General features: G+C 43.9%; 1 protein-coding gene across 1 annotated transcript; it reads left to right on the top strand.

Moving 5' to 3' along the window:
* Positions 1-263: 263 nt before the first annotated feature.
* Positions 264-5,803, top strand: MCM6 (minichromosome maintenance (MCM2/3/5) family protein). Its single transcript, XM_086516024.1, has 18 exons — positions 264-551; positions 1,026-1,205; positions 1,448-1,573; positions 1,846-2,008; positions 2,105-2,298; positions 2,379-2,580; positions 2,688-2,765; positions 2,898-3,127; positions 3,318-3,432; positions 3,656-3,730; positions 3,845-3,985; positions 4,066-4,269; positions 4,359-4,520; positions 4,603-4,658; positions 4,746-4,870; positions 4,954-5,079; positions 5,157-5,287; positions 5,406-5,803. The coding sequence occupies exons 1-18, from the start codon at positions 481-483 to the stop codon at positions 5,544-5,546; spliced, it is 2,520 nt and encodes an 839-aa protein (XP_086372150.1). The 5' UTR covers positions 264-480; the 3' UTR covers positions 5,547-5,803.
* The last annotated feature ends 5,824 nt before the right edge of the window (positions 5,804-11,627 follow it).

The following is an 11,627-nucleotide window of genomic DNA, read 5'->3' as shown; positions in this document are numbered from 1 at the left end:
TTAATGGTCTGCTCCTAACATGTCCACCATGGCCGGGTTAGCTGCAAGGCGCTCCCTGTGGAGTCAAAATAGGGCAGGCAATTGCCCCTCTTTTTGGGCCAATGTATGTGCCAAGCCTGATGGCAAAGAAAACGAAAGGGGCGTGCGTCCAATTGGCACGCTCCACCTCATTTCTGAGCCCGCCAGAACCCGGCCTAACTGCAAGGCTCAAGTCACCGTGAAAAGGCCAAAAGAGGTAGTATGAAAGTGTGGGTTTGTTTGGCGGGAAACTGGACGCGGGAAAATTCACTCGCTCACACACACACACTCTCTCTCTCTCTCTGTTTCTCTCTCTCTCTCTCTCTCTCGTCGCAGAACGAACACTAACCCACACACACACACACACACACACACACACACACACACACTCCCAAGCACACAGCAGCAGACGCATTCAACTGACTCTTGCTGGGAGTTCGTTCACGAAAGGGGTAGCTCAGAATGGATGCTTCGGCGCTCAACGATGACAGGGGCGTTCATGTGGGAGCTATGTTCTTCGATTTTCTCAACTCGTAAGCTATCTGTGCTACTGATTTCCTCTCCTCTTCTTTGGGATAAGGCTTTTTGAGTTCTTTCCGCTCGAAGTTGTCTGCGCTGGCCAGATCCGCAGTTTAGCCTTGCACGATGAATTGCGTTTTCTCTTGGATGATTTTTTCTGCCACGGTTTTCTTCGATAGCAGATCGTCGCCACGCCAGAATGTCTTCAAAAGTACGCTGCCAAGAGATGATAATTCTGGTATCAAAACTAGGTTGCCCAAATGATGATATTTTAAGGCAGACGAAATGGCTGTGATGGGGAGTTGCAAGCCTCATTATCGGGCAAAGTTTTCGTGATATTTTGAGTGTCTGCCACCGGAATGTTCTTGATTTTCTTGCTCAGCAAATTGCTTAAGGGATTTTTTGGAGGGGAAGTTTTCCTCAATTCTCTTGCTTTTTGTGGCGGCGCTATGCCTTTGATTACTAATCAATGTGGGTAATATTTCCAGCTTCACTGGAGATGTGGCAACATCTGGCGTCAGTGGAGAGCCTCCAGGCCGTGCCAAGGTGTATGAAACAGAGCTAGAGGTGATGAGGTCAAAGGAATCCACCACCATGTTTGTCGACTTCAACCACGTTATGCTTTTCGATGATGCTCTTCAAGCTGCTATTGCAGAGGATTTCTTAAGGTATGCCTAACTAATACACGCTTCCTGGTCAATTGGCCGTGGCCTAGGGGAGTCAAAACCCCTCTGTATTGTTTGACATGTTTCACTCAACAACACTGCTGCAGTGTGCTTTGATGTTATCGTCTTGGCTAGATCTTTAAGATCTCTTGGGATAGTTTCCTACGATGTTAAAACTCTCTTCTTCTTCTTCTTTTAGCTAGAGCTTGAACATGTTTTGTATGAACATTTCAAATTGTGCACAGGTTTGAGGCTTTTTTGTCCGCTGCTGCCAAGAGATTTGTTCTACAACATCGACCCACTTACTTTATGGAGGAAGATCCAAACAAGGATGTGCATTTGGCTTTTTTCAACTTGCCCACTGTGAAAAAGTGAGTATTATTACAATGTCATCTAAAATTTGTATGATCTTGCTGTTGTAACAGCAGGTGCCTAAAATGAGCAATTTACAAGAGTACAGGTTACGGTGCCATATCACAAAAGAAATAATGTATTGGTAAAAAATCTCATATAAGGTGACCTAGCCTTTGATACTTAAAAACACGATTTTCTGAATTGGGACGTCAAATATCCAGCGAGAGGTTGTATGTCTGTCAGCCAGTGCATATGTTAGATAATGACAAGGTTTCTTCTCTTGGAACAGGCTAAGAGAACTCGGCACTGCAGAGATAGGAAAATTGGTTTCAGTTAGCGGTGTAGTCACAAGAACAAGTGAAGTAAGGCCTGAATTGCTGTCAGGGACCTTCAAATGCCTAGACTGCGGTGCTGTTGTAAAGAATGTGGAGCAGCAGTTCAAATATACTCAGGTCTATCTGAAGCACAAACTCAGCCGGTCTCCCTAAGCTCAATCATGCAATTTGGGACATCTTGTGCTGAAAAGGACAACTGCTCTCTTTTTGCAGCCTATTATATGTGTCAATGCAACATGCTCCAACCGGAACAGATGGGCTCTGCTTCGACAGGAGAGCAAGTTTGCTGATTGGCAGAGAGTCCGTATGCAAGAAAACTCGAAGGAGATTCCTGCTGGCTCCCTTCCTCGAACCCTTGATATTATCCTCAGGCATGAGATAGTAGAGCAGGCAAGGGCAGGGGATAAGTAAGTCTCCAGAGTCTTTGGAGTGTATGATTTCTTATTAGCATTCCATCGTTTTGGAAGCTAAAAATTTCTCTGGACAGGTGTATTTTCACCGGTACGGTGGTGGTCATACCAGATCTCTCTGCCCTGGCCTCTCCTGGTGAAAGGACTGAATCCAGGAGGGAAGCTGGAATGGGCCAAAGAAATAATATTGGGGTCGGAGCCGAAGGTCTGCGGGGCTTGAAAGCTCTTGGAGTGCGTGACTTGTCATATCGGCTAGCTTTTGTGGCCAACTCTGTGCAAGTAAACTTCAGCTAATGAAGCCAAGTGCCTTTTATCTGCCTGCCAACACTTTGATGAGTTTAATGCAGTTCTTCTGATGACTTCATTTTACTCCCTTTATCTTGCAGCCCCAAGATAGAAAGAGAAGCATTGACTTTAGAGGGGGTAAGAAGGATGGGGATGAAGACGACACTGTGAAGTTCACGGTATGCAAGTTAATAACTTTAGGGCAATGATTATACCTTGCTGTGAATTGCAGACAGCACCTCTTATGCAATCCCTTCTAGACTTAAAGAACTTGTTTGATAGAAAGGTAATGCCATTGTTGTTCTTTGCAGAATGAAGAAATGGAGCAAATTTACCGAATGAAGTCTTTGCCTCAAATTTATGAGCGGCTTGTGAACAGCGTTTCCCCAGCAGTTTTTGGACATCAGGATATTAAGAGGGCGATTTTGCTGATGCTTTTCGGAGGTGTTCACAAAAGAACACACGAGGGCATTAATCTAAGGGGGGATATCAATGTATGTGTTGTTGGGGATCCTAGCTGTGCCAAATCCCAGTTTCTCAAGTATGTGCCATCTCTTGTGACTTAACTCCTGCTCTTTGAAATATAATGTTGTCAATTCTGCTGGTACCCTTCCTGTTGTTGACTTCAAGTGATATGCCCTCAAGGTCTGTGTGCTGAAGTTGTTGCTTGTGAGGCTATTTGTTTAGTTTAAATTTGGGCGCTTCTTATGTAAGAATATTGATGACTACAGATACGTTGCTGGATTTTTGCCACGCTCTGTGTATACATCAGGAAAGTCCAGCTCAGCAGCTGGATTAACTGCTAGTGTGGTGAAAGAACCTGAAACTGGTGAATTTTGCATAGAGGTGGGTCGTCTCCTTCGCAGCTTGGTTTTGTATTTGATGCTTTTGGAGTATCCTAATGAGACAGTGGGACTCTTTGTGGCCAAAGAATTTGCGAACACTCTATAGACTAAGCAGACTTTCACTGCACATCTGCAATGGCTTGTCCTAGTATAGTTACTTCTGGTGTCCATGCGGTGTTGCAATGTTGTATTAACCGATCTTGTTCACCAACTTAACAATTCAGGCTGGAGCCCTGATGCTTGCTGATAATGGCATCTGCTGTATTGATGAGTTTGATAAAATGGACATCAAAGATCAGGTAAACACTTACCATCCGCCCTCTCGCTACTATCAAAATGGCGAATGCCCTAAACAGTGTGCTCACCATTTCCATTGTGGAATGCCTAAGCATATTTCTGATGTTGCTGTGAAGGTCGCAATCCATGAAGCAATGGAACAGCAAACCATCAGCATAACAAAGGCTGGAATCCAAGCTACCCTGAATGCTCGAACGTCAATCCTAGCTGCAGCCAATCCTTCTGGAGGAAGATATGACAAGTCAAAACCTTTGAAGGTAGGTACTTTGTGTATGTTGTTAACTGCCTTTTGGTCCAACTTAACCATATGTCTCGATTTCCTTCTTTCTTTGTACAGTACAATGTGGCCCTTCCACCAGCAATTCTTTCGCGGTTTGATTTGGTCCATGTCATGATTGATGAGCCAGATGATGACCTAGATTATAACATAGCGCGCCATATAGTAAGTGTTCATCAGAGGCAAGAAGATGCTTTGACACCGGAGTTTACATTGGCCCAACTTCAACGCTACATAGCATATGCGAGGACTCTCAAACCTAAAGTTAGTGTTGATGGTTGTGATGTAGACAAGGTAATGAGGCAGAAGGTTTGTTGTCAATAATAACCTCCAAGTTTTTTTTTTGTTCTCAGTTATCTGATAAAGCAAGAGAAGCATTGGTAGAAGCTTATGTGACACTGCGAAGAGGTGATGCCGTGCCAGGAAGTCAAGTAGCCTATCGAATTACAGTGAGACAGCTTGAAGCCCTGATACGACTATCAGAGGCTATTGCCCGTGTTCATTGTGAAACTCAGGTCTTATTGGACTTTGTCTAACTGCCTACATTCTATGTGTTACTGGTTAGTGATTGTTAAATGAGGTATTTTGTTGTCACAGGTCCGTCGGGCTCATGTAGTGGAGGCAAAGCGGTTGCTGGGAACTTCCATTATCAGGTGTCCATAGTGGTGATTGTGGGTTTTCTATAAGACGGCCTTTTCTTTTGTGGAGACTCTTAATTGTGTGTCAATTGGTTGTTACAGTGTTGACTCGCATGAAATTGATTTGGATGATTATCAAGAAGATGAAGTGCCAGATGATATGCTAAATGATGTCAATTTCACACCTAATGGCAACGGTGCGCCAGCCAATGACTCTCATCCTACAGGTAATCTTGAGTAAAAAGTGATTTCTTTTTGGTGGTTAAGCAGAGAGATTCTGTAACAAGTCTGAGGGGTTTTGCTGTTGCAGATGGTGATGCTACCATGCATGAACAAGGAGAGAAGAGGAAAATGAAGGTTACATACGAGGATTTCCAGAAAGTAACTCGCGCGATTGTCATCCGCCTTCGACAACAGGAGGAATCTGTGGAAGATGGTAAGGAGTCTAGTATCAGAATCTATTAGATTGTTTTGTTTTGCCATGAAATGAGAATGCTTGTTTGTGATGTCCAGATACCGGAGCAATGGGAATGAAGCAAGCTGATCTTGTCCGATGGTACATTGAAGAACAGAATGCTCAAGGATTATTCAGTGCTATGGGAGAAGTAGTGGAAGAAATTAGAAGGGTTAGGGCTATTATCCAGGTACGTACCACAATCCAGAACACCATTGCTGCTAGAGAGAAAGCAACCACGGATGAATAGCTCTTTATACTGGAAAGTGGGAATTGAAATGCTGCTAATGTTGTTCTGGTTTTGGCAGCATTTGATAAAAAGGGAGGGAGTGTTGGTAGTTCTTGACGATGGGACGGGTGGAGAAGCTATGGAGGAGGGTGGAGATCAGGCTGCGGCAGCCATTGAGAGACGGATTTTGGCTGTGAATCCGAATTATGTGCTGGAGTAGTGGAGGGTTGAAATATAGAAAAAGTTTGTATACTACTTGAGGATTCGCAGATACTCTTACATGATAGATAATGTAAAGTCTGTTTTGAAGGAGCATTGGTCCTGCTCTGCTGCTGGGAGAGGGAATCCATACACTCAAGGAAGAAACATATACCAGCCACAGCTTTCTTTGAAAGGGTTCACTTCAGCCCTCTGTACTCGTAAGAATTTGTATACATTATTAGTAAGAGACAAAAGCTCTACTTTTTTTTGTGTTCAGAGGGCTGAATAGACCCGACACCCTTGTACAGCTCAGTAGATCCTAGTACATGTCTTTAAGTTACTCCGTTGTGTACCCATCTTGCTGCGTGTATGTGTGTGTGTGCGCGCGCGCGCGAGAGAGAGAGAGAGAGAGAGAGAGAGAGAGAACTATCTCCATCTGGACAGCTGGACGACTCCTTCCATCCTGGCCTTGTACATCCTGTCTTAGAGGAGGAAGTTTCGTGTGCCCATCGCACTGGCCAGCACCAGATGACAGTGTGGGTCATTAAAGCTTTGTCTGGATCCATGCTACCAGCTCCTGAGCCTGCGTGTGACCCCTGCGTTGGGGTCACACGACCTCGAAGCCGTACTATGCTTTGGCAGCTTTCGCCATCCCCTAATGGGATCAATGTGCGAGTTTGAGGGCACCGTTTGCTCACGTCACAAGGTGGGGATAGAACTCTACTTGTGCAAACGCTCTCTTAAAGGTGCATGCATCCGTAGGAGTGTAGTTGAACTGTAGCCTGTAGCCTGTTGAGATCATCAAACGTTGCTTCCATTTCCCAATGCCGATTTTGACGCCGAAGTTGGCAACCTCGCCTTTTACGATCCCTTTTTGTAATGCAACTCAGTTCTTGCAGTAGCGTCCACAAATGTCGAGCTAAGATGTTGATGCGTGATGGAGGCTCGTGCGAAATTGTTGTAAAGCAAGCCAATTGCTCTCCGCCATGGCAATTACCAGCACGTAGAGGTGAGAAGTAAGAATTGAGGGACAATTGCGGGTGAGTGGTGAGATCGGAAGAAAAGGTTGGTTGCGGGCTTGTCAATGGCAGATATGCATATACTTCTGTGACAGATCAGAGGCTATACTCTTTATGTAAATTAGGCAATAGTGCACCCCTCCTCGCTATCTTGCATGGGGAGGTTCAAATGGGATCAATGGGGGAGGAGGGTCGAGATTCACAACCATAGATCAGAGCGCAACGGCGCTTTGTAAATTCGAGAAAGTTGACAATTTTGAGAAAACTAGTAAATTCTGGTGGGGGCGGTGCCAATAATTGTGAGTGACGATGTCGGGGGATATGTGTTCGAAACGTGAGCCAGGCAGGTGTCGGGCCTTTGGTTGTGAGGTGTCAAGAGAGAATAAAAGACAGCTCCGGCAATCACGACAATCATCATTTAATTGAATAATATTAGTACAACATAATTTTTAGTCAAGGCGGGGTGTTAATAGCATCGTCACTTGGATCATTTGTTGACTAGGAGTTTAAGCTCCCGCTTTACAGCATTAATCGGGTTGTTAACGACACCGGGGTTTAACGGAATGTTTAATCAATCTTTAGCTGATGACGGTGATGAAAATTCCCTCTTGTTGCTTTATCTGCTCTTCTTACTTTCAAGATTCTGCAAACCTCATGTAAGTTCACTCTATCGATCATCATGCTTCAATTATTGCCAACTGTTCAACAACTTCTTGCTTTGTGCGCTTTGCACGGCCTTATTTGTCGCTCACAAGCTTCTATTTCTCCTTTAATCGGCTTGATTTTTATTGCCTTCAAGCTATATATACCTTTGATTACCTCTTTTCGAGTATCCTTCGTTCATGCAAAGCTCCCTCTTCAATCAAGGCTCGACCTTGCTTGTGATCCGAGAGAGAAGCCTGCTTCCTTATGGATGAGAGAGACCCTCTTGCTTGCTTAAGTATGAGAGAGAGAGCCCTTTGCTTTACTTTACCTCTTGTGTCGCTAGCCGAGGACTTGCCGAGGACGAGTGAGAGAAAGAGCAAGCTCGCCTCGTCTACTTGCTTTGATAGCCAACCTTCTCTCCTTGCCAACCGAGAGACATTCCCTTGCTTTCATGCTCAACTCCGAGAGCGAGAGAACTCTCCTCTGCTTTGGTTCTCACGCACACGAGAGAGATTGGGAGAGGGAGCCAGGCACGCAAGAGTCTACGAGTTAGCGAGCGAGAGAGCCCTTGTCGTTCTCCTTTGTCGAGCCGAGCTCCGCCTTCGTCCCCTTTCCTTCGTTATCGTTCGTATGCTCTTTACGCCCGCTTTCTTTACCCTATTCTCCTCTCTCTCCATTCGCTTTGTTTTTTTTTTCTTGCTCGTTCAACTTTCACTACTATTAGCCCTCCCTAAGCAACGACGGCACCGTCGTTGCTAGGGACATAAAAAACCTCCCGTGATGACGTGGCAAGGCGGATTTCGGACCTGCATGGTTTTTGTTAGGAGTAGCCTCAAACGGAGCGCGAGGGCCTGTTGGGTATCTTTCGCTTCTTCGTCGTGCTCAGCCAAGCTTCACATCTCCCGCTACCGCTCATTTTGCCTTGGGCTATTGCCTGCTCGCTGCCTCATGCCATGCTTGCCTCCCTTTTTTCCTTGGTTCACCACACATAAGCCCTATTTTTTAACAATTGGGTGGCCATGCCCTTGGCCTTTGTAAGGGCACCACATTTGGGCATACATGCCGGCCAAGGCAATGCAGTAGGTACCCAATTTGGCGTACATAAAAACCTATAGCATATCCTTTAATTTTTAGCGACCCTTGTCTTGGAAAGTGCCACAGGCCATCAAGACGCAAACATAAGTGACTCCATTTGTTGGAAAGCATTCCCTTCGCATTCGATGAAAATAGCCCAAAGCTTCTTACTGTAGCCGTGTTAGGCATTCCCCGCAAATCATTGCATTCCAAAAGACGACATTTCAGACATGATACTCCTGAAGTACTTACTACTCTCGCATTTCAAAACCTAGATGAAGCTCAAAAATTCTCAGATGGCACTCCGACAGAGTCGACTGGACTGGTACGGAATCGGCCCCCAATGAATCTTTAACGGCCAATAACTTGGCAATCGGAACTCCGATCACTGTTATGAAAAAATCGATGCGCTCCACAAAGTGAGCACTTCAAGCCCATGCATTCATTTCAATTCTGTCACCTCAGCTGCAGTTGCTCAATCCGGTACGGAGTTGCAATCGACTCAACCTTCAAATTACCATAACTTTTGCTACGTAGCTCCAATGGACGAGCCGTAAAGACAAGCCGGTAGAGCACTTCAAGCACTGCAGTTTTAGATCATAATCTCCCATTTGTGCTCACTTGAAGCATACTCCTTTTTTATCATCATTAAGGCATCAGTTGGCCCTTTTAAGCCGCATATGGCATACATTAATCATTAAACTTGGCATGTTATCAAGCTTTGATCATTGCTCAATAAATGTGTAGGCTTCAAAGAAGCTTAGCTTGCATTTCTCTGCTCTTTTTCTCTTCATGACAGCGGAGCTGCATGACATCCACCCCCTCTGAACCTGCACAACCTCTGGTCTATGCCAACTGCACTTCAATCTGCATCTGCTATAGGTACCTTAAGCTCTCTTCCATCATTAGGTAGCTATCCATCAAAATTCTTTGAACCATCTGTGCTGTATTTTCAATGCGTTCAATTATGGATAACCTGTTTAGTGAACCTCGCCATACTCAAGTGCTCCAGTTAATGATGCACACGGCTTGACCATTAAGCTTGCTTTAGGGAACCCTGTCAAGCTCAAGTATGCCTTACTCTGTCTGCACAGGAAATGGCCGTCAAGTCCTTCACCTCAAGTTCTGGTAGCAGAACCAAATCAAAAGATGTGAAGATACTTCATCAATTGTCCAAAGAAGTCAACTGAAAGCCAGCCATGTAATCTTATTGAACACATAACGAAAAACTCTTCTGACTTAGAATAATCTAGAAACAAAAACCTTGTACCATGCAACCTGTTACAACAGATAACTGGTACTCTTCAAATTTGCAACTTTGCACTTCAGTAGCCCCCATGATCAAATGGGAACCCAATCATTTGCCCCACTATGAGCATTCCTTTTTAAAAAATTGCACCATCTTCCAGGATCAAAGGAAAAATACATTAATTTCCAATCGATAGAGCATAAACATAAATTAACCCACAAATCTTCACAAAAACTGCCTGGATCATATGGCATATAAGTCAATTTCCCAGGACCATGCATATATCTGTCACCTCCTGGGTCAAAATCTAGCTCAAAATCCCCTATATCATAGGATAACATCAAATCCCATATCGTATCAGGTATCACTAGATACTGCCATATCCCATGTGCAACTGGCTCATCCAATTGTCGATCATCAATCACATGTAAAAGCATTGGCAGTGCACCTTCACTCTCACTAGTATTGGAATTCCAATCATGCATATCTGAATACATCAAGTCTTTGGCAAAATCCTCTTCATTAGGCTCGCAAGATGCATCAGAAACAATCCTCTATCTTGTAGAGGCTTAAAATCAAGTAGAGCCTCATCTAACAACTGCATAAGGTCATCATCAATTGCATCTGAACAAACTTGCTGATGCATAAATCTAGATTGACAGATATCCTTAGCATCTGTATTTGAGAATCCTTCCAAAGCTTCATCCAATAAGCACATAAGATCTAGGTCCACCGCTTCAGAAGGTTCTTTCATCTTGCACATGTCAGGCTGCTGTAAACTAAGATTTCCACATATGACATGCATACTAAATACATTTGCTATAGACTGCTCCTCAAATCTTTCACCCTCATCCAAATATCTTTGCACTTCTGTAGCACAAAGTTCAACATACACATTGAAAATTTCATCTACTGCCCTGTCTGTATCATTGGCACAATGAAACCAATCATATTTAGCTCTAAGAGATTGCACTTCACTATGCACTCCCTCTAAATTAGCATCATCAAGTTCATGATCATTTAGCCATAGTGTAAGCTCTGTGTCACAAAATCTTGATAGAGAAGAAGTTTGCTCCTCCTCTAAATCACCAGCGAATTTAGGATCAGTCTGCCAAATCGGTATCTCTAGGTCACAAAAACTTGTCAAAGAAGGAGTCTGCACCCCCTCCGATTCATCATCATCATCACATTCAAGATCAATTTTTCACTTTGGTAGCTTGACTTCACAACAGCTTGTCAATGAAGGAGTCTGCACCCCCTCTGAATCAACATTTTGCAGATCTGCAAGCACATACTCTTGCTTAACCAAATCCTTCAAATCGAGTACATTCAAATTCGAAAAATCTGGTATACCCAAATCCATGGTCCTGCCGCTCTCAACAGCAGCCTTGCTTTGACCTATAACACCTGTATCATCAATCAATTCTATGATAGAATCTGCACCAGTATCATCAATCACCTCTATGGTAGAATCTGTACTAGAAAAGTTTTGCTCTAATTCTGAGTCAGTAGCAAAAGTATCAGTTGTAACCAAATCTTCATGCATGTCTACTTGAATATGGCTGCACTCATACACCTACACAAATTCTTTCTGAGCTTTAGCCACTTCGTTGTTTTGATCCCCCGATTTCTTTTCCTCCTGTATTGCATTTATAAGTTCTTTGCAAAGTTCACCCTATGTATCCTGAGGCTGTAGAGCCTCACCCTCAAAGACTTCTACTTCATGCAAGGTATCTGCTAAACCCAGTTTTTCATACACAGCTTCAACTATATCTTTATCATTAGCTTGTAAGAAGGTAGCATCCTGTACAATAAACTCATCAATCACAGCTTCTAATATTCATCGTACTTGTCCTCGAATATCCGCGTAGTTTGGTAGACTTGGACTCTGTTCTTGATAGCTTTCATAATTCTCATAGCTTACCTGTACAATAGGTTCTTTGAAATATTCCCAGTCGTCGTTGCAGGCTTCAGTAACCTCTTGAATTTTCTCCTTCAAATCTGAACTCACTAGCTACTCAAGAGATCTGACCGTTAACTCTTTAGGTATCCCTCTTAACTGCATTTCCGATTTATAACACTCTAGGTAGCCTTTTAGATCATATCCATCGGC

This window comes from Adiantum capillus-veneris, chromosome 7, assembly GCF_014529385.1.
Source record: "Adiantum capillus-veneris isolate H3 chromosome 7, ASM1452938v2, whole genome shotgun sequence".
NCBI classification, from domain to species: Eukaryota; Viridiplantae; Streptophyta; class Polypodiopsida; order Polypodiales; family Pteridaceae; genus Adiantum; species Adiantum capillus-veneris.
The sequence above is the reverse complement of the archived record's forward strand: the minus strand, read 5'-3'. Positions and strand labels throughout refer to the sequence as shown.